The sequence below is a fragment of the Coptis chinensis genome, unplaced genomic scaffold, assembly GCF_015680905.1.
Source record: "Coptis chinensis isolate HL-2020 unplaced genomic scaffold, ASM1568090v1 utg1343_pilon_pilon, whole genome shotgun sequence".
NCBI lineage: Eukaryota > Viridiplantae > Streptophyta > Magnoliopsida > Ranunculales > Ranunculaceae > Coptis > Coptis chinensis.
In genome coordinates, this window is record NW_028238100.1 from 256,312 (window position 1) to 278,065 (window position 21,754).

General features: G+C 38.3%; 3 protein-coding genes across 3 annotated transcripts; 2 read left to right on the forward strand and 1 right to left on the reverse strand.

Moving 5' to 3' along the window:
* The first annotated feature begins 884 nt into the window (after positions 1-884).
* On the forward strand, positions 885-7,933 carry IYO (RPAP1-like, carboxy-terminal protein). The gene is given in 12 exon segments (XM_086586603.1): positions 885-1,127; positions 1,371-2,226; positions 2,369-2,493; positions 2,633-2,820; positions 3,105-3,210; positions 3,374-3,616; positions 3,814-4,002; positions 4,205-4,351; positions 4,353-5,517; positions 5,520-6,493; positions 7,058-7,267; positions 7,562-7,933. Coding segments are annotated over 12 exon segments (4,623 nt in total). The 5' UTR covers positions 885-896; the 3' UTR covers positions 7,751-7,933.
* LOC147474128 (Phosphoenolpyruvate carboxylase family protein) lies at positions 7,618-13,324 on the forward strand. The gene is made up of 7 exons (XM_086586604.1): positions 7,618-8,558; positions 8,855-9,136; positions 10,041-10,163; positions 11,605-11,755; positions 12,020-12,246; positions 12,942-12,978; positions 13,078-13,324. The coding sequence occupies exons 1-7, from the start codon at positions 7,995-7,997 to the stop codon at positions 13,194-13,196; spliced, it is 1,503 nt and encodes a 500-aa protein (XP_086442730.1). The 5' UTR covers positions 7,618-7,994; the 3' UTR covers positions 13,197-13,324.
* A 751-nt stretch (positions 13,325-14,075) lies between these two features.
* Positions 14,076-18,888, reverse strand: LOC147474129 (uncharacterized). The gene is given in 4 exon segments (XM_086586672.1): positions 14,076-14,507; positions 14,601-15,259; positions 15,262-16,743; positions 17,608-18,888. Coding segments are annotated over 3 exon segments (3,258 nt in total). The 5' UTR covers positions 18,764-18,888; the 3' UTR covers positions 14,076-14,507; positions 14,601-14,639.
* Between the last annotated feature and the right edge of the window lie 2,866 nt (positions 18,889-21,754).

Here is a 21,754-nt window from a genome sequence, read left to right on the forward strand (position 1 = left end):
CAGACCATTGTTCTGGTTGTGCTTTTTTGCGACGTTATGTATACACGATGACCATTATTTGTTTTGTTTTGGTAGTATATATATCTGAACTCTTGATTTACAGCCAACTCTACTAGAGAGTTCTTTGCTAAACGGTCTATGTTTCTGATAATAACTTACAGAAAAAAAAATTCTTCATAGACTGCCATGCATTTTGTACCAAAACAAGACCTCAAAATCTACTTCACCGATAACTTTGTTTCAACTTATTTAATCCTTTCCATAGAGCCCCATAGTTGGGCTTTAATGTTCGAGGGCACTAGCCATTAATGTTCCTATTCCGGAATACTCTTCCCAATATCGAGTAGCCAATTTAAGTTCTCTTTATTTATTTAATTTAGAAATACCTCTCACTAAATTTAGAATAAACCCCACTTTTATTAATATAATTTGAACTAGATTTCTTTTGTATTAATAATTTAGAAACACTTATCTAATATCACTTAAATTAAATAATTATCTCTATTTCCAACATTGAAATTAAAACAAGTCCCATTTTATTATTGATAATTTAAAAGAGCCTGCCTAATATCACTTAAATAATATAATTATCTCCCATTTTGTTAAAAAATAAATAAATATATGAGTCTCTCCTATATAATTACAATTATCATTTACAATTAGAATCTAAAGAAACTATGGCTAACTATCGATCTAGAGGAGCGGGTGAGACTTAAGAAAACCGATGTGTAGCACGGTTTGCATACTTGTCTAAACAAGCCAAATTGTCAGTTTGTGAAAAGAGTTGGTTTTTTAAAAGAGGAGTTGCCTCAATGCAACTCTTTTATTCACTAGTGAGAAAGAATCCTTAAACCCTTAAATAAGTTGGTCTGTTTTTTTTGGTGTGTTGGAAAAAAATGAAAGGGGTGACTTCAATTTCACTCTCGAAACGAGAAAGAGAAGAAGAAGAAGAAGAACAACAACAACAACCACAGTCACAGTCACAGTCACAGTCATCACAACTTGTTGGAAGCGTAGTAGAAAAAGGTTTCTCAACCGAGAACAAAACTTTTCCATCAACACCACTCCCACTCCCTCGTCCTTCAGTTCTTCCATTCCCCGTTGCCCGTCATCGTTCTCATGGCCCCGTAAGTAGAATTACTAAAAATCCATTCTTTTTTAATTTTACTTTAATCTACTTTAATTATTATAAGTTTTTTTTTTGTTTTTTTTTCAGCATTGGGTTCCTTTAACAAGTAGTAATAAATTTACTTACTAAAAATCCATTCTTTTTTAATTTTACTTTAATCTACTTAAAAATCCATTCTTTTTTAATTTTACTTTAATCTACTTTAATTATTATAAGTTTTTTTTTTTTTTTTTTTTTTCAGCATTGGGCTCCTTTAACAAGTAGTAATAAAATGGACATTGATAATGATGATAATGGTGATGATGATGATGATGATGATACTCATTTTTCAAGTTTTGCAAACCCAATTCAGAGAAAACAAAAGAAAACTTTGAATTTTAGTAATTGGAAAGAGTTGGTTTCACAAGATACTTCTGTTATTACGAATAAACGAGCTGAAGGTGGAAAACAATTACAAGGGGTTGTGATAGAAAATGTGGATATTGAGGTTAGAGAAAGAGTTGTTGAAGTTGAGAATGAGAAACTACATGTGGGGTATGAGGGTAATGGGAGAGATAACATGGTTGTTGATGATTCGATGCGTGGTTTGAACATCAAACATGAAAGTAGTGAACCACGTGATGAACGAGGTTCTATGTCTTTAGAGAGTCAAATTGATGCGGAAAATCGAGCTCAGTTGCAGAAAATGTCAGCTGATGAGATTGTGGAAGAACAGAGCGAAATATTGGAGAAAATGAAACCTGGTGTTATAGAGATGTTAAAGAGGCGGGGAAGAAATAAGTTGGGATCGAAGCTTGAGAGTTCAACTTCATGTTCTGAAAGTGATAGCCGGTTGGCTACTCAAATGAATGAGAATCTGTTAAAACAAGATTTAAAAAGTGACCCTCTTTCAGCAGAGCCGAATGCTGAGCAGGGTTCAGCATTAAGACCTTCTAGTCATACATCTGATGCTCCGAATACTGGTGGGGTGAAGAAGTTGGGCGCACCTAATAAGAAGTGGAATGCATGGAGCGAGAGAGTTGAAGCAGTGAGGGTATTGAGGTTTTCTTTAGATGGTACTGTTTTGGGAAGTGCTCCTCTCCAATCATCTGACCAGGGTAAGTGTTAGAATCTTATTATCTTTTCATATAGAATATGTGGACAAAACTTTTCGAGAATATATTGGGGGTTAGTTTGAGGATTTTAGAATGTTTAAATGCTTTGAAATGATATTGATTGGTTATATGTTCCATTTTACAGGTAATAATGCCAACAACAGTCGAAGCATTGATGGAGTTACTGAACGCGACTTCCTACGGACCGAGGGGGACCCTGGTGGTGTAGGCTACACAATTAAGGAGGCTGTAGCCCTCAGCAGAAGCATGGTTGGTTTAATGCCTTCTATTAGCCTCTGATGTTTGTTTATCTATTATCATTTTGCTGTCGTGATTGCCACTGCAAGCGGGTTGACATTGGATAAGAAATAGTAATATTTAGTTTTATTGTTCTGAATGTGGATTTTAGGTTCCAGGACAAAGATCTCTTGCACTGCAGCTTCTCGCCTCTGTACTTGACAAGGCTTTATGGGGAATACAACAAATTCAAGTTGGCTGTGATGTGAATATTGCTGATAATTTTGACAAGTTTGTTGATTGGGAGGCAGTTTGGGCTTTTACTCTTGGACCAGAACCCGAGCTTGCTTTATCACTAAGGTGAATGATGCTTGGTCTAGTTTGAACTTTAGCTGACTTGCCTTTTGGTTTTAACTAAACCCCACACACACCCACACCCACCAACAATCGGTATGAATTACTAGTATATAAGCTGGAGTGGCGATCATTGGGTTTTGGGTTTTTTCCTCACATTATTAGCATGTTACAAATAAGCTTATATGAAATTGTCCCGATTGTGTTACTTCTCTCTTCCTATCTCCTCTCTTTGTTTATTGAATCTTTTCTATGCTCTTTACTTTAAACACTTACTTAAACTCACACAGGATGGCTTTGGATGACAACCACATCTCTGTAGTTTTTACTACTGTAAAAGTTCTACATTCCGTATTAAGCTGTGATATGAACGAGAGCTTCTTTGACACTTCAGAGGTAAACTTCTGGCTTATTCTTTCACCATGGTAATTCTCATTTGGTTTTCTCTTCTTGGTCTTTCTTTTTGTTCCTTATCTACCAAGTTCATTCTCACTGAAATGGGGAAATAATTACTAGTACGTTGCATTGGTTTTTGTCTTAGAAAATGTCGACTTTTCAGAATGTCATGTGTACCGCTCCAGTATTTCGAAGTCGACCGGGAATTGATGTTGGCTTTCTTCATGGTGGATTTTGGAAGTACAACACAAAACCTTCAAACATTCTCCCTATAACTGATGAGACAGGGGCCTCTGAAAATGAAGGAAACCATACTATTCGGGATGATGTTATTGTGGCTGGACAAGATTTTGCCGCAGGTCTCATTAGGATGGGAATCATTCCAAGAATACACTATCTTTTGGTGGTAAGCATGATTGTAGACTGAGTATAATTTCCTTACATTGATTTTTGATTTGCTCCTTTGAATTCATTAAACAACAAATGATCTTACGATTTTAGTAGTATTTGCTTTTGAAATTGATTTTATTGTTTACTTATGCACGAGGTACATCTCTTTTTGACACTGATACAGTTTTTCCTGTTGATTTGTGTTACCTTCAGGCAGACCCTAGTGCAGCATTGGAAGAACACCTTATTTCTATAATCATCGGATTGGCAAGGCATTCTCAAATGTGTGCGAATGCCATCATCAGATTCCCAGGGCTAGTTGAAATAATTGTTGACAGGTTTTTGATGAAAGATACAGTGGAAGTAAATCCTTCAAAGATAAAATCGACGACCCTTGTAAAGGTGAGCTTGAAATCCCTCATTTTAAATCATATTGTAGTTTCTTGAAATCCCTCAAATTAAATCATATTATAGTTTCTTTAATCTGATGCTAACATTCCTGAGATTGGGTACAGTAATTCTATATACTGTACCTGTTGTTTCACAGTAAGACTTTTATAATTGAAAAAACTTAACCTTTAAGATGTTTTGACTCAATGAGCAGGTGTTGGCTCAATATGACAGGAAGATTTGCATACATTTTATAGAGAAGGGTATAGTCCGAAATATGATGTGGCATTTCTATCGACAACCATTGTCATTGGAGCAGTGGATAAAATCAGGAAGGGAATACTTTAAACTCATGTCAGCCTTTAATGATTGAACAGCTACGCTTATGGAAGGTCTGCATTCAGTATGGTTATTGCATATCTTACTTTGCAGATTTTTTTCCTGTCTTGTGCTTGTGGTTGACTCCTCCCGACTTCGACAACCTCATCGAGAACAATGTACTTGGTGAATTTGCTGCGATCTCCAGAGAAGCTTATCTGGTTCTGGAGGCCCTGGCTAGAAGGCTCCCAAATCTTCATTCCATGGAGCAATTAAGTCAGAAAACCTCAGGTTCTGATGACATGGAGATGTGGTCTTGGAGCCATGTCGGCCCAATGGTTGAGTCAGCTTTGAAATGGATATCCTCAGAGAACAATGCTTTTCTACCTAAAATCGTCAACTGTAATGAAAGAACTACCTTAGTTGATCAAGAATCTTCAGTTAGCTCTATAGTGTGGGTGATTTCAGCTGTTGAGCACATGCTATCCAGTGTACTAAATAAGGTTGCTCCAGGAAGTCATAATAATTTGCAAGGCCGTGGTGACTGTGTTCCATGGCTGCCGGAGTTTGTTCCTAAGATTGGAATTGAAGTTGTAAAGAACAGATTTCTTGACTTCTCAGGTACAGATGATATGGCTCCGTCTGGACGAGGGTCTTTGGCTAAAGCCCTATGTCATTTACGACTCCATAGTCACTATGCTTTATCATTATCTTCAGTTAGTTGCCTCCATGGGCTTGTCCAGCTTATAGTTTCTCTTGACAAATGTGTTCAGATAGCTAAGCAAGAAAGTTATACTCCATCTTCTGGACAACATAGTTTCTTAAGGGAGGGTAAAATACTGGAGGATGGGATATTTGTGTGGTCTCAGGGTGAACTTAGAAGTGTACTTGTCACGTTTATGAATTTGGTATCCTCGAGCTGGCGTGATATACAGTGCATTGAGACGTTTGGTAGAGGAGGGCCTGCTCCTGGGGTTGGATTGGGTTGGGGAGCCTCAGGTGGAGGGTTCTGGTCTGTGACTGTTTTGCTACGACAAGCAGATTCACAATTGCTTATGGACTTGGTCGAAATGTTTGAAGTAGTTTTTGAGAAAGATGACCCAACCGTTGAAGATGTGACATTTATTTTACAAAGAGTTGACACTATCTTAGGAGTATGTTTAATTGCTGGCCCAGGGGATACCCTTAATGTGGAGAAGGCATTGGATTTTTGCTCCAAACTTCTGTTTTAAAGTATCTTGGTTATTGTGTTCGTCGTTTTCTTCGAGCTAGAGAAATCAAAGCATTTGGATGGGAGTATAAAGAAGACGACTACCTCTATATGAGTGAGATTTTAAAATTTCACTTCAAAAATAGATGGCTGTGCAAAAAGAGGAAATCGGAATCAGTAGATAGCCATCCTGATACTGACCGTAAAACAGTGAAGAAAGGTGGCAATGCGCTCGACACGATATATGAGGATTCAGACACAGTAGAGCCTACTGTGTGTGATCCTCACTGCACCTCTATGGTGACAAAGTGGGCTCACCAGAGACTTCCACTGCCCATGCATTGGTTCCTCAGCCCGATCTCAACCATTAATGACAGTAAAGGTGCTCTTGCTGCTCTCAATGCTCCGGATAAAGTTCTTGAAGTAGCAAAAAGTGGGCTTTTCTTTCTTTTAGGTCTTGAAGCTATGAATTCTTCCCCATGCACTTCTGTCAACTGTTCTCCAGTTCATGTTGTGCCGTTGATATGGAAATTGCATTCTTTATCAGTGGTCTTACTTGTTGGAATGGGTGTTCTCCAAGAAGAGAAAAGCAGGGATCTGTATCGTACATTACAAGATCTTTATGCACAACTTCTTGATGAATCAAGATGTAGAAGAATTACAAAAGTCTTTCCTGACAAGAATGATGACACATTGCCAGAAACTGGAAGGGAATGTGGTGTAGAATTTCTCAAGTTTCAGTCGGATGTTCATGAGACTTACACCACATTTATCGACACTCTTGTTGAGCAATTTGGCGCTGCATCTTATGGCGATGTGATTTATGGCCGGCAAATTTCCATGTATCTCCACCATTCAGTTGAAGCTCCAGTGCGACTTGCTACCTGGAATGCGCTTTCTAATGCTCATATCCTTGAACTCTTACCTCCTCTTGGGGAATGCTTTGCTGGGACTGAAGGATACTTAGACATTGAGGTATAAGGACATTCTTAGCACATCTATTTTTGTCAAAATATCATTCTTATTTGTAGCTTCTCTCTCTCTCTCTCTCTCTCTCTCTCTCTCTAGTCTTAAAAATGAGTAACAACATACACAATACTCCTAATTTTCGCATGTTTGATAGAAATCACAAAGTGGCTAAAAAACCAGTATCCCAGTTGACATGAAAGAATGTGATAATCTCTGAATTAAAGAAATGTACTCCTACTATCTAAAAATGTTTTAATGTTTAAAAGGAACATATCTTTGAGCCACCGGAGCTTTATGGTCTCTATTATCTCTAAAATTACGTATCCCAAAGCATATTCAGATTTATTTTGAACTTCCATAACAGAAAAAGTTCCAGGTTGGGGGCCTTTTGAATATTAAAATGCCTATATATTTATTTTATATTTTGCTATTATTCATATTTATGTTTGGTTGTTGCATTTACTGTTCTAACTGTGACCATGGCAAGTTTTGTGTGTCAGTTTTGAACTTTTTTTTTTAATGAAGTCAGATAGTCTACATGAGGGTTATTGAACAAGGTGTGTTTTGCAGGATAATGAAGGGATTCTGGAGGCATATGTAAAGTCATGGGTTTCTGGGGGACTGGATAAAGCTGCTTTGCGAGGATCCATGACTTTTACATTGGCATTGCATCATCTTTCATCATTCATTTTTTATAATGATGCCGACGACAAGTTATTGCTGAGAAATAAACTGGCAAAGTCTCTTCTGCGTGACTGTTCACGAAAACAGAAACACGAGGTACGCTATTTATATATATGGTCACCATTATATGCTTACAGACTACAGAGGGACATTTTGTCAAATGTTATCCAGAACGATTTAGATGCACGGATCCATAATTTCGTTTATCACAAGTATCTTTATCAGTGGAACAGATCCATAATAGGTTTGACTCAAAAGTCCTGTAAGGTTCTTTTTCAGAAGAGCCGAGACGAGAAAAATATTAACAAAATTATGCACCTGTTATTGGTTGTTTATATATGTGTAGATCTGATACTAAATGTTTTGGTTGTGAAAATTTCTCAATGACAGGGCATGATGCTGGACTTCATACCATACAACAAGCCAGCCACATCTCAAGAGCATGAACGGAAGGAGAGTACATTGGCCCCAAAGAGCGAAATCGAAAGAAGGTTCAGATTGTTAGCAGAGGCTTGTGAAGGAAATTCCACTCTTCTGGCTGTAATTGAGAAGTTGAAATCCTCCAGTATACTTCTCTAGAGTTCACATTTTTGTCATAGAACCTCAACCTGTCTGTCTGTGTATCATTTCTGTAGAATTTTTCTTTCTGTCAAAGCCATTAGTCATGTATGTATATTTGTACATTTTGACATAGATTCAAGAAACTTCTATTCCAATTTCTGTAACGATTTTGGCATTTTAATTTGACGGAATTTTGAGAAACGACTTAAAGATACAATTTTTTTGAAAATTTTCACTCTTTCATTTCATCTTCAAAATTTTCATGAAGCTTTCAATTCTCAGTCATGATCTCATTCTTTCCCAACCTTCTTTCTCCGACCTCAAAACCCACTCCTCACCTTCTTCCTCTTTTTCAAATTTCCCAATTCCTTCACTCTCCCAACGGCTATATTCCCTCAAACCCAACAAAAAAGCCCCAACCTTAAAACCCGTTTCATGCTCAAGTGATCAAATTCAGAAGGCTCAAAACACCTCTTTATATTCATCAAAAAAGGTTCTTGCTCTTCGTCGTCTTCTGGAATCTCGGGGAACGACACATTTAGGTCCTGCTTGTTTTGATGCTTTAAGTGCAAAGCTTATTCAACAAGCTGGCTTTGATTTCTGCTTCACGAGTGGTTTTTCGCTTTCGGCGGCGAAATTAGGATTACCTGATGTGGGTTTAATTTCATATGGAGAAATGGTGGATCAAGGTCGTTTAATTACACAAGCTGTTTCGATTCCAGTAATTGGGGATGGAGATAATGGATATGGAAATGCAATGAATGTTAAGAGAACTGTTAAAGGGTATATTCATGCAGGGTTTGCAGGCATTATACTCGAAGACCAGGTACATATTTTGATTGATTATTTTTAGCATTATTCGAGCTTTGTAATAATGTCTACAAGCTTAGATTGAAATGTTATTGAATTGAGAGCGGTCGGATAAATGAGTGAGTACAAGTATTGCACTTGAAATAGATGGATATTATATTGTTTCCTATAATGACAAGTAAACATGATGAAAGAAATATGCAATGTTAGGTTACATTATGCTATGCTCTCTGGTTGACTATAAATTTTAACCTCGCTACTCTTTAGGTGCCTTTGTTTTCTTAAAATTATGAATGTATTGTTCTTTTGAAGGTATCGCCAAAAGCTTGTGGCCATACACAGGGAAGGAAAGTGGTCTCTAGGGAGGAGGCAGTGATGCGGATTAAAGCTGCTATTGATGCAAGGAAGGAGAGTGGGTCTGACATTGTTATTGTAGCAAGGACTGATTCTCGTCAGGCTATTTCCTTCGAGGAGTCTCTCTGGAGATCTCGAGCCTTTGGAGATGCTGGAGCTGATGTTCTTTTCATTGATGCCCTTGCTTCAAGAGAAGAGATGGAGAAGTTTTGTCAGATCTTTCCATTGCTTCCAAAAATGGTATGGTTGCATGTGCTTACATTCATAATGTGCCAAATTACTTGTATAAAATTGGTATTAAAGAATGACGAGTCTATTTTATGGCCGTTACGATTAGATGCTATTTAACACGCAGGCGATTCTATTTTGTAATAATCTGATTAAGAAAACTTATGTTCCTTTTTTTATTTGTGTAACCATAAAGTTCCTTATGTATCTCATAGGGCCTCCTATTTCTTTTAAGTCAGCTGGGACCTGCACCAGAATGTATGGATTGGCATTATTAAAATCATGATAGCTTTATGCATACGAACAAGAATTATCAGTGAACTGCTTCACCATTAGCAATCTGTTACCTGATATTTCACCCTTTGCACACAGAGTTACTGTCAAAATTTATCATTATAATTTTTGTAAATTCTTAACGTTTTTAAATATCTGGAGTTAACTTCTTCAGGATTCTCGTTATAGAAACTGGTGAGTGTGTAATCTGCTTTTGCGTAGAAATATGTATCAACCTGTGAACATTGTGGTATACACTGAGACTTTGTAAATGATGAAATGATATTGTTAGTAGTCTTACTGTAAATGTATTCTTATAGTTGGGTTAGGAATAAAATTCTCTATAAATAGAATTATTCTTACCATAAATGGATGTGTTTTGAAGAGAATCATTGGTCATGTGGTATATATTTTCCATTTGATTAACTGCTTTCCTCTAGATGTCCTGAAAAGGTTATGCGCCGCAAGGACCATATCGACCTATAGTTGGGACCAAATTTATATAGTTGAGCCACTCCCATTGAGGTTGATAACCCGGGATTTAAAGTTGGAAGGACAAAGATATGTGCGCAATGAATGATGATTTTGAGTAGTCAATTTGTTGCTTCCTCATCAACTAATATAGCTTTTGCATTTTGTGTAGGCCAATATGCTTGAAGGAGGAGGAAAATCACCAATATTGCACCCTATTGAACTGACAGAGATGGGATTTAGACTCGTCAGCTACCCATTGTCCTTGATTGGGGTCTCCATTCGGGCGATGCAGGTCTAATTTCCTGTTCTTTCTCTTTTGCATTATTACTAAGCACTAAAATGTTTGAAAAACATGTTACACATTTTTCTGGTTTAGTTCAAGAGATTGAGAGCAACCTACCATACGTTCTTTATCCTTGATTAATTTTACCATTGTATTTTGTGTATGTGTGTGTACTTTGCCTATGCGGTGTACTATGTAGTGGATTTAACTATTACTGGAGGTCCCACAAAGGTTCCTTGTCAAATTTAATATACCATCGAATCTGTTGCCTGATGGGAACCAGAACAGTTGGTAGTTTTGGAATCTTGGTACTAATGCTACCACTTGCACATTATCTAACTCGGTCCTATATATATAAAATAGGAAAAAAAAAAGAAAAAGAAGAAGAGTAAAAATCATTTAACTGCCTACATCATCTCACTGTCACTACAGTTCTTCACCGGTGCCCTCTTCTCCTTCCGCATCAAGGTTGAAGATTTTCACTAAGTACCAATATTGTCGCCCATCTTAACCCAGTTGCCCCTACCGCTCATCCAAGTCATAATACAAATGAAATTGTTTGACCACCAAAAAGACTTTGATTTTGATATTCATGGTTTGATACCTAACCTATGTACCTAGAATAGTAACTTTTTTTTTTAACTTGTATAGTTTCATTTGTCAGTTGTTAGAAAAGCTTCAGTCAGAACCGCAACAAAATCATCCGTTGACCGATGTATACAGTGTCATTATGTGGCATATCATTTGCTTAATTGGGAAATCGTCCTTGAGTCTGATCAGTTATTTTATAAGACACATTGACACGGATATGCATGTCGTTGTCTCACATGGATATGGACTGTCCGGCATGGCGACCTATATGAAGTAGAATATGGGGACATAGCTAAATAGAAAATAAACAATGTTGGATGGACACGCCATATTTTAAAAATATACCATGTCATATATCTATCCACATGTCCGTATCAGACATGGCATGGATACATACAGTATGTGATACACCTCAATTTTTGATATTTCACCGTATCAGACTCTATGTATCCGTGTTAGATACAGACACACGTATCTGTGTCAGCGTTTAAAAAAAAAAAAAAACTATTACTATTCATTAGTTACATGACTTTCTTGGGATTGGACCTTACAAAGTGTCTCTGCAAGTGGCATATCATGGAGTTGTGACTATGCTAATAGATTGTGTTCTTGGCATTCTAAGGTTTAAAAGAAACCCTAGTTTCAAAATCTATGCATCAGGTGTTTGTGTGTCTGACACGAGTGTCGCACAAATAATACGTATCCGACACACATTTTTTAAGTATGTGAAGTGTCCATGTTACTTAGATTTTTTTAATCAATGATTCTGAAGATCTGTCTTTGCGGTTGGATCTTACATATGATCCTTACTAACGGATTATGTTTATTAATTGTTTGTGGGCTGTTTACTTCTGTGCAGGATGCTCTTAAGGGAATTAAAGGTGGTCGCATTCCTCCTCCTGCAAGTTTGCCATCTTTTGACGAAATTAAGGAAATCCTTGGGTTTAATGCATATTACGAAGAAGAGAAGCAGTATGATACCAGCACCAATCAGTCAGATTATCAGAGAGGTAGTTGTTGCAAGACTTCTAAATTTCAAAGCTTTATTAGCACCAGTCAAAATTCAAGAAACTTATTAAAACTGTATTCTGCCATTCTTATATGTCTGTGCTGAGCATTGAGTATTCTGTTAATATTTGGATTTAGAAAACTTTTGACCTTTAAGATGAAAGGGAAAATTTGTCGTCAACATTACCCAGTTTCAAGCTGCCCTTGTGCTTTTGAAAGTATTCTATTCTAAATGATTATTACTGTCTTGATTCTTGCAAGTATAGGTTACTCATCATCGAGCAGCAATATATACACAATACAGCAGCAGACTCCAGATGATACTGAGCAAAAAGGTCAAATTGAACAGGAACCCATTGTCGAAGTGATAACTCCTGACATGTACTATGCTCCAGATGGTTCAAAAGGTCCTTTAGCCCGGACCTCGTCTCGCACACTGAGAGTCAAAATCACTGGAAGAGATGGATCGGAGAAGCTTGAAATCAGGATTCCTGTAAGTTATTCTACTCATCTGAGGTATAGAGATGTGCTCTTTGATACGTCTGACTCACATAAAATATAGAGTATTTGATAATAGTAATTAATTATAGTGCTATTTGATTGTCTATCCCCACGCTGTAGATATCCCATGACCCCATCCAGGAGGTATCACAGCCAATGCTTAATTGAGGATCACCTTGAACATCCACCAATGATTTTTTTCAGCATTGATGACTTAAAACAGCCCAAGAAGAAATATCGTCTGGCTGTGGTCATCTACTTAGGTTCGATCTGAGCTGAACTCTGAATCTTCTTCTGCATGGGACCTAGATTTGGACCAAGTGCTATGAAGGGGAATTTATGAGATCTAGGGTCTTTTCCAACTTTACCCCTACGATATATTAGGTTTTCATGAAAATTTGGTGGTGCTTGTTTCTTAGTTCTATTTACCGGCGGGATCCTTTGTTGACTCTCGTATAGACGCAGCCCTAAATACATGCACATATGATATGGGGGTAACCATTACTAGCTAGAGGGCAATCATTGTATCCACTATGGGTCGATTGATCACAGAGCACAAAAGTCACATAACAACTAATACTTGAACGAAGATAAAAGTTATTTAGTGCACATCACTTACAGAAAATACTATGATATGGGTATGCATTCTGTTATTGCCCTTCAGAACTAATTGATGTCCGTTTGCAGGCTGGTTTCTTAGAAGGGATCACAAACGTAGTTCCAGGTATTATTTATAAACATGGAAGCTAGTACAAGTGGATAATTTTTAACACTAGTTTTCAAAGAACCAGACTGAGAATTACTCATTTTCTTTGATTCACAGCTTTGGGTGGTGTGAATCTCAGGGCACTGTTAGATGATGCGCGTGACGAAGTTGGAGGGACGAAGTTGATAGATTTTAATGACACCATGGGAGATAGGATCCAAGTGTTTCTGGAGTAATTTTTCAAAATTATCTCCCTTTGAACTAAAGTTTAGTGCCAAGTGAGTACATTTTCTTGTTGTAAAATCTGACGCGAAAGAAAAAAGTAAAGAAAATCTTCATAAATAAATCATACAAAATTAGATTATACTTGCTATGTGGTGCTACCAGACAATGCCCCTTTCCAAAACTATAGCTGCTGTAGAGCAAATTTAGTTAAAATTTTAATTCACGTACTAAAACCTCAATGGCTAGACTAACAGCAACGAGTCACTTGCAAAAAAGAGAACCTGATCAACAAATAGCATGGCAGAGTGTACCTCAATGTTTTAATTTTTCATGTCCTTAGAATCTTGGATAAGTAAACCCCCCAGGTCCCAGCCCCACCCACGAATAGACACGCACAACAACGACTTTATATCTATTCGATAGAGACACGCAAGATTTGTGTAGAAAAATATGAAAGAGGGCTCCATTTTGAGGACAGCATAGTCCCAAAAACACCAGGCAATCCACTTACTTCTTCCACTAACATCATGAACTCATGGTTACTGATCGAAGGTCAACACATTTTGTAATTATCTGAACTTTAGTACTGTCAACTATCCCAAGCAAATTGAGCTTATAATTTAGCAGTGTGGGGCGTCTTCCGAGCTCACTTTGCCAAAGGCAAGGGACCAGTAGTTCTGGCCTGTGTAGCGTACGTACTAGCGTATTATTCAAACGTCACGTTTGCAATTTTGCATATGTGAAATGAGTGCAATAATGAACATTTTCTTATTTTTTACAAGTTACAACAGCAGCAGTGTGCTAATATAACACAGGAGTAACGAGTATGCATGCATGCATGACAAAAGTCACATTTTTTAAAAGAGAAAGAGCGGGTATGTAGTAGAGAGTTTGTGTGTGATAACTTATTCTTTATTCTCAACTGAGACAAGTGCTTATAGCACAAAGAACGCCAATAAATAAGTAGTACAAACAGGGTAATATTCTATTCTATACAAATTACAAGAAGACATGAACAACGAGAAAACCATAGTGAACTCCATCCAAGAACCACTGTGAAACCGAAGCTTATCCTTCAATCTATGTTCTTCGTTCTCTTCCAAGATATACTTTGCTCAAGTATTTCTTGAAGCCACCAACAGTGATATATGCAAAGAAGACACTTCTTAAGATGGATGTCGATGAATCATAGAAAGAAATTTGGTCTGAAGTAGAAAGGTTGAAGCGCTTAGATGCAACCAGACCCTTATTCGAAGAAGCATGTGTCATGACTCTAATTCTCATAGAGTGAAATTCCTTTATTTGAACACTGTAAACAAGACCTGCAAAACGAAAGAACTAGTTAGATTAGATTGGTCGAACAACTTTAAAAATTACAGATAGTATAAATTTTGATGATGAGATGTGATACTTACATGAATGAAGAGCGGAAGGAGGAGCCCAACTTCTCAGGTTTAGTAGTGGATTGGAGGTGGGGGTGATTCCGTTGGGGGCGGAGGTGAGTTGTAGTGGTAAGGGGGAGGAGGTGATAGTGAAGGAGGTGGTGGGGAAATGTAATGGTATGGTGGAGGAGATGGCGATGGTGGGGGTGGAGATTTGTAGTGGTATGGTGGTGGAGGGGATGGTGACGGTGGGGGTGGGGACTTGTAGTAGTATGGGGGAGGTGGAGAATGTTCTGGCGGCGGTGGTGACTTGTAGTAGTATGGGGGAGGTGGAGAATGTTCTGGCGGCGGTGGTGACTTGTAGTAGTATGGGGGAGGTGGAGAATGTGCTGGGGGCGGTGGTGACTTGTAGTAATAAGGTGGTGGAGGAGATGGTGAAGGTGGAGGTGGAGACTTGTAGTAGTACGGAGGTGGTGGTGATGGTGATGGTGGTGGTGGGGACTTGTAGTAGTATGGTGGTGGAGGAGATGGTGATGGTGGTGGTGGTGATTTGTAGTAGTAAGGTGGTGGTGGAGACTTTTCTGGTGGTGGGGGAGACTTGTAATAGTATGGTGGTGGTGGAGACTTTTCTGGTGGTGGGGGAGACTTGTAGTAGTATGGTGGTGGTGGAGACTTTTCTGGTGGTGGGGAGACTTGTAGTAGTATGGTGGTGGTGGAGACTTTTCTGGTGGTGGGGGAGACTTGTAGTAGTATGGTGGTGGTGGAGACTTTTCTGGTGGTGGAGGAGACTTGTAGTAGTATGGTGGTGGTGGAGACTTTTCTGGTGGTGGGGGAGACTTGTAGTAGTATGGTGGTGGTGGAGACTTTTCTGGTGGTGGGGGAGACTTGTAGTAGTATGGTGGTGGTGGAGACTTTTCTGGTGGTGGAGGAGACTTGTAGTAGTATGGTGGTGGTGGAGACTTTTCTGGTGGTGGAGGAGACTTGTAGTAGTATGGTGGTGGTGGAGACTTTTCTGGTGGTGGGGGAGACTTGTAGTAATATGGTGGTGGTGGATATTTAACCGGTGGTGGGGGAGACTTGTAGTAGTATGGTGGTGGTGGAGATTTTACAGGTGGTGGAGGAGACTTGTAGTAATAAGGTGGCGGTGGAGATTTGACTGGAGGTGGTGGGGATTTGTAGTAGTATGGCGGTGGGGGAGATTTAACTGGTGGTGGAGGAGACTTGTAGTAATATGGTGGTGGTGGAGATTTAACTGGTGGTGGGGGGGACTTGTAGTAGTATGGTGGTGTTGGATATTTTACAGGTGGTGGTGGTGACTTGTAGTAGTACGGTGGTGGTGGAGACTTAACTGGTGGTGGAGGTGATTTATAATAGTATGGTGGTGGTGGAGATTTAACTGGTGGTGGAGGTGATTTATAATAATATGGTGGTGGTGGAGATTTAACTGGTGGTGGGGGAGACTTGTAGTAGTATGGTGGTGGTGGATATTTTACAGGTGGTGGAGGTGACTTGTAGTAGTATATTGGTGGCGGAGATTTGACTGGAGGTGGTGGGGACTTGTAGTAGTATGGTGGTGGCGGATATTTAACAGGTGGTGGAGGAGATTTATAGTAATAGTGTGGTGGAGGTGACTTGACTGGTGGTGGAGGAGATTTATAGTAGTAGTGTGGTGGAGGTGACTTGACAGGTGGTGGAGGAGATTTATAGTAATAGTGTGGTGGAGGTGACTTGACAGGTGGTGGAGGAGATTTATAGTAGTAGTGTGGTGGAGGTGACTTGACTGGTGGTGGAGGAGATTTGTAGTAATACGGGGGTGGTGGGGAGTGTGAGGGAGGTGGGGGTGACTTGTAGTAGTATGGCGGTGACACAGGCTTCTCACATTGCTTATAAGGGGTCTTGGGTGCGTAAGCAAATGCCTTTGCTTTCAGCACAACTTCATAATCTGTCTTGGACTTCAGTTTAAGCTTGGCGCCCTTTATCCCATAATGAATATTAGTGGGGATGTTGCAAGGTGAGCCTTCGGGGGCCTTGTAGAGCTTGGCCTTGCATGCCTCGGTTCCATACTTTGAGTAATCATAACCTTCAAGAGTGATGCTGTATTTTCCATTGATCTTTGTCTTACCATAAGCAACAATGTGCTTATCTCCTGCATGACATGTCACCTTCACAATTGCACCTGCTCCAAGCATAGGATTACTTAATTTATTAGTATACAATTAGATGAATCTTGACATAACATAAGATTCTTTCGAGAGCACAAAAAGCTCAATTAACATTAGTCCAGCTATTCTTGTTAAGTTGCATATACCAGTGACTGATCAAGAATACTAAACTATAATTTGAATGTTTCAGCCAGACAGAAGGTATCTATAAAGTATAAAGTATAAACACCTTTAACAAAATAATTAGTTCTTTTGACAGAAGAATACCAGGGCCCGATATATACTCGGTGTGATTCATAATACTTCATAACCTTTCCAAATGAACTCACCCCAAGAATGAAAATGAGCAAAATAATTAGTGCCGTAATTACAGAAAGTGAAATATGTGCGCGAGTGCCATTAGTTCATGGTAGAACCTTAATCTTAGGTGATGTTGTAGTGATGGAATCTGTGTTATTAAATTGATCCTATTGTTTACTAGGAACAGAACCATATGATTGCAAATAGGTCTAAAACTATTTTCTTCAGAGTATCTATATATTCAGAAATGCTAATTAATAAGTTATACTATATTCCTAGTCACTCTGTATTTATTAATTGTAGGTGATTAGTTATATGAGATCAAAGGTCAAAAGAAACTAATTTTCTCTGTTTTTCAGAATTATTTTAGTCGCAATTTCAAATATGTTGATTCTATGATAATTTAAATTTAATTCTATCATAACTCTACGAGATCACAATTATTTACTCACTCTACAAGATAGCTGTTAGTCACGTTTTATTGTTTTAATCTTGTAAAATCTTTGAGGAAATGAATGACACGCACATACGTTCAAAAGAGGTTGCTATGTGACTTATTATGTCGTTAAGAGATATACCTTTGAGATGTTTCTTGTTGTGGGACTTCACTGGGTACGTCCAGTCATAGCATTTGTAGCAGTAGACTTTTCCCACCACCTTAACAATATGGGAATGGTAGTGCGGATAAGGATGCGGGACTGGTGGAGGAGGTGACTTGTAGTAGTATGGTGGCGGTGGATACTTAACTGGTGGTGGAGGAGACTTGTAGTAGTATGGTGGCGGTGGATACTTAACTGGTGGTGGAGGAGACTTGTAGTAGTATGGTGGCGGTGGAGATTTCACTGGAGGTGGCGGGGACTTGTAGTAGTACGGTGGTGGTGGAGATTTAACTGGTGGTGGAGGAGATTTGTAGTAGTATGGTGGTGGTGGAGACTTAACTGGTGGTGGAGGAGATTTGTAGTAGTATGGTGGTGGTGGAGACTTAACTGGAGGTGGAGGTGACTTATAGTAATATGGTGGTGGTGGAGACTTGGCAGGTGGTGGTGGAGACTTGTAGTAGTAGGGTGGTGGAGGAGAGTGTGATGGAGGTGGTGGGGACTTGTAGTAATATGGGGGTGGTGGAGACTTCAGAGGTGGTGGTGGGGACTTGTAGTAATATGGGGGTGGTGGTGAATGTGCCGGTGGTGGTGGAGACTTATAGTAGTAGGGTGGTGGAGGAGAGTGTGATGGAGGTGGTGGGGACTTGTAGTAATATGGGGGTGGTGGTGAATGTGCCGGTGGTGGTGGTGACTTATAGTAGTATGGAGGTGGTGGTGAATGTGCCGGTGGTGGTGGTGACTTGTAGTAATATGGTGGTGGCGGTGAATGTGCCGGTGGTGGTGGTGACTTATAGTAGTATGGAGGTGGTGGTGATGGAGATGGTGGTGGGGGAGACTTGTAATGATAAGGTGGATGTGGAGATAGCAATGGTGGTGGTGGTGACTTGTAATAGTAAGGAGGAGGAGGGGATGGAGATGGCGGTGGTGGAGATTTGTAGTAATAAGGTGGTGGAGGTGAAGGTGAAGGTGGAGGTGGAGGCGGTGACTTGTAAACATACGGTGGTGGTGGTGATTCATAGAGGTTCGGATCTGCTGAAACTGATCCTACATTGTTAGCTACAAAGAGCATTGTGGCCATCAATGCCACAAGCTGAGGCCAAAGATGACCCCATGAGGGGTTGCCGAGAACTCTCATTTGTCACCTGAAAATTCAGCACTTGCCAAGGTGCCAGAGTTTTATCTACTCTTTGGCAGAAGAGGGGATATAGAAGAAAAGAGATGGACAACTTTAGTTGTGTCTGGTTTTAGGCTTTGCATGACCAAGTAGTATATATATATATAAAAAGAGTGCACAGCTGAAGCCATTAGAATGGGCTTAGGTGCATATTATCAAAAAACCAAGAAAAAAAAATCTACGATTCAATGATTTCAATCAACCAATTAAGTCTTTGAATTAATATTAATATTAATATTACAAACAATGACATGGGGATTGAAGAAAGTTGTAAATGCCCGTTGTATACTACAAAATTATTAGACTGTTTTTTATAGGAACTACGGCAAAGATAAATTTTGTCACCATTTAATGACAAATTTGTCATAGTAATCAAAGTGGCAATTGCAAATAGTTTATAGCAAATCTAGATTTGATACTGTTTGATTACATGATAACAAATAATTTGTAGCAAATTTGTGTGTAATTTGGTGTGACAAAATTTACATAGCTCTCCCTAAATAAATTTTGCTATCAAAATCATTGCAAATCACTAGTTGTGGCAAAATTTAAAAACATTTATCATAAGTAAGAAATCATATCAAAAGTGATAAATAGTGGGAAATGTGTGAATAGTGTTATTTGCTATTATTTCACTTTAACTTTTAGTAACCGTTAAGAATCCCTATTTCTATGCTTAGAAGTCACCTACCTCCTTTATTATTTCACTTATAATTAATAAAAAAACTCGTGCTTAATAGTTGTTCTAATGCTCTCTCTCACTCAAATAAATGTCTTTCACCTAATACTTTTAAAACAAATCTAATGGGGTGCTATATAGACAGCTAATTAAAAGTCATATAACACTCAAAAACCAAAATATCATTCCAATGGAGATTGTTATAAGACTTTTAAATTTGGCTAGTGTGATAAATCCAGATGTGTGGCATTGTCTCCTAATAAATTTCGGGAGACAGATAAGTAGATAACACAGTTTTTGTCATCCGTGTGTTATATTTCGACGAATTGGTAGAAATTGTGCAATCTATATCCATTTAGCACTTCAAAACACAAAAGAGCGATTGAAATGAAATTCAAGTTTTGGTCTTGCCATATTTGACCGGACAAAATAAAAATCCTATGTGACAAGGGTCTATTAAGAAAAATTCTCATTTAGTTCTCGGGTAAACCCCGAGAATGATTCAAAAAGTGTTTTTTAAGACTTAGTTCTAAAGCCAAACTCCTTTTAGCAGCCCTCTATTGGATTTGTTCTTTTTTCAATTTTTTTTAGCATTTATCCTATTATTTGTTTTCGCAGAACAAAAAATATATATAGGAAATAGAAGTGTAACGAGAGGTTTAACAAATAACTCCACATGACCACACGAGTATTCATTTCAGTTTTGGACATGAAGTGAATTATCATTTTAGAACAACATAACATGTGCTTTTAATCAATTAGTACGTTTGCAGCCTTTCAGAAGTCTCTTCAACTTGAAAAAAGATGGAAGTTTAATATGTTGCTGAACAGAATTTCGTACAAGAAATGATAATGCAAATGGTCCTCATCACTGTTGTGAGAAATGATAACGCAAATCTCCTTTACATTACATGCATAAGAAAGAATGGTCCTCATCACTGTTGTGAGAAATAATAATGCAAATCTCCTTTACATGCATTACAAAGAATGGTCCTCACTGTTATGAAAATGTTCCGCCTCTCTCCAATAATCTCCATCCACCAAAGACCAAAGTAACCAAACACAATAAGCAGAAAAAGAGGTGAATTATAAAGATGTCGATAGATACATATTTTATCGGGGAAAAAACAGATAGTCGATGCATCTTGGTTATCTATGCTGAGTACTTGCAATGTAACGTCTTGCATTTTCTAATGCTTAAAGACGAAAACAAAATGAAGCACAATTTTTAGTCTCTTTTTTGGTCTGTCTGCAAGATGACTACTTTATCAATTTCCTTGCTGGCAACCATCAAGTAGAATATATGTTGTAATCAGATTACTTTGGTAACTAAAATCAGTCAGATGAATTTAATTTTTCTTTCCACTTTAAACCATATTTAAAGTCGGCCAAATGCACCTAATTAGAAGAGACTTTTACCACAAGGGAATACGACGACATTGATCATTGGAAAGGAGTGTGATTATTTGGAACACCGTTAATAGAGTTACTTGTACCGTTTATTCACTATTATTTTCTTATGATAAGTACAATTAGGATTAGTGTGAAAATCTCTTAATCCAAACTCTGTCATAATCTAATGTTTTAGAGCAAAAATGCATATCCTTTCAACACTCAAAATATTGATCTTTTCCTTGGTTTTGTGTTTTGGCAAAACAGCGGAGTCTTGTAGACTATTGACTGTTTCAATACTTTACTATGTTCAGTATGCTCAATGTTTCATGAAGAATGTATGTACGATCAGTTGGTATGCTTTCACTGTTCTACATGCTTTATATGTGATGATAGGCAACAAGTTTTTGTATAAAAGTACATACAAAGAGAGCTTTAGGGAGCTCATCATGCGCTTACTTCCTGACATCTCATCTAATTCCCCCATTATGGCAATCTTCGATCAGCTGGTCTATAGTGACTGATGGCTCTATAATAAAATTACTAATAACTATGTCTTCTGAGTCCAAAATTTCCTTGACGCTAGCTGGCATGCTTTCGACTTGTTTGACGTGAGACGATTACATACAAGTTTTGTCGATTTGCATAGTTGCATTAGCTAGTCATTTAGAGCAGATATATACAGTGAGGTCACTTGAACTTGTCGTGTTCTGTCCGAGTCTTAGTTGAACCTTGCAAAAATGATGATTCATCGAGTTAATCTTAAAACTCTGTCTACTAAATAAATGACGATTCATCAATACACAAAACTTGCACATCTTTTGGTGTTTTGTGCTATGGTGTATAGAAGTTTATATTAAGTCGTTTTACTTATATAAGAA

Excerpts from the sequence above, each read along its gene's own strand:
- LOC147474128 (XM_086586604.1), top strand. The coding sequence starts at position 7,995 with ATGAAGCTTTCAATTCTCAGTCATGATCTCATTCTTTCCCAACCTTCT. Across the intron at positions 11,756-12,019 it reads TCAGTCAGATTATCAGAGAG|GTTACTCATCATCGAGCAGC; the intron begins GTAGTTGTTGCA and ends TTGCAAGTATAG. Across the intron at positions 12,247-12,941 it reads AGCTTGAAATCAGGATTCCT|GCTGGTTTCTTAGAAGGGAT; the intron begins GTAAGTTATTCT and ends GTCCGTTTGCAG.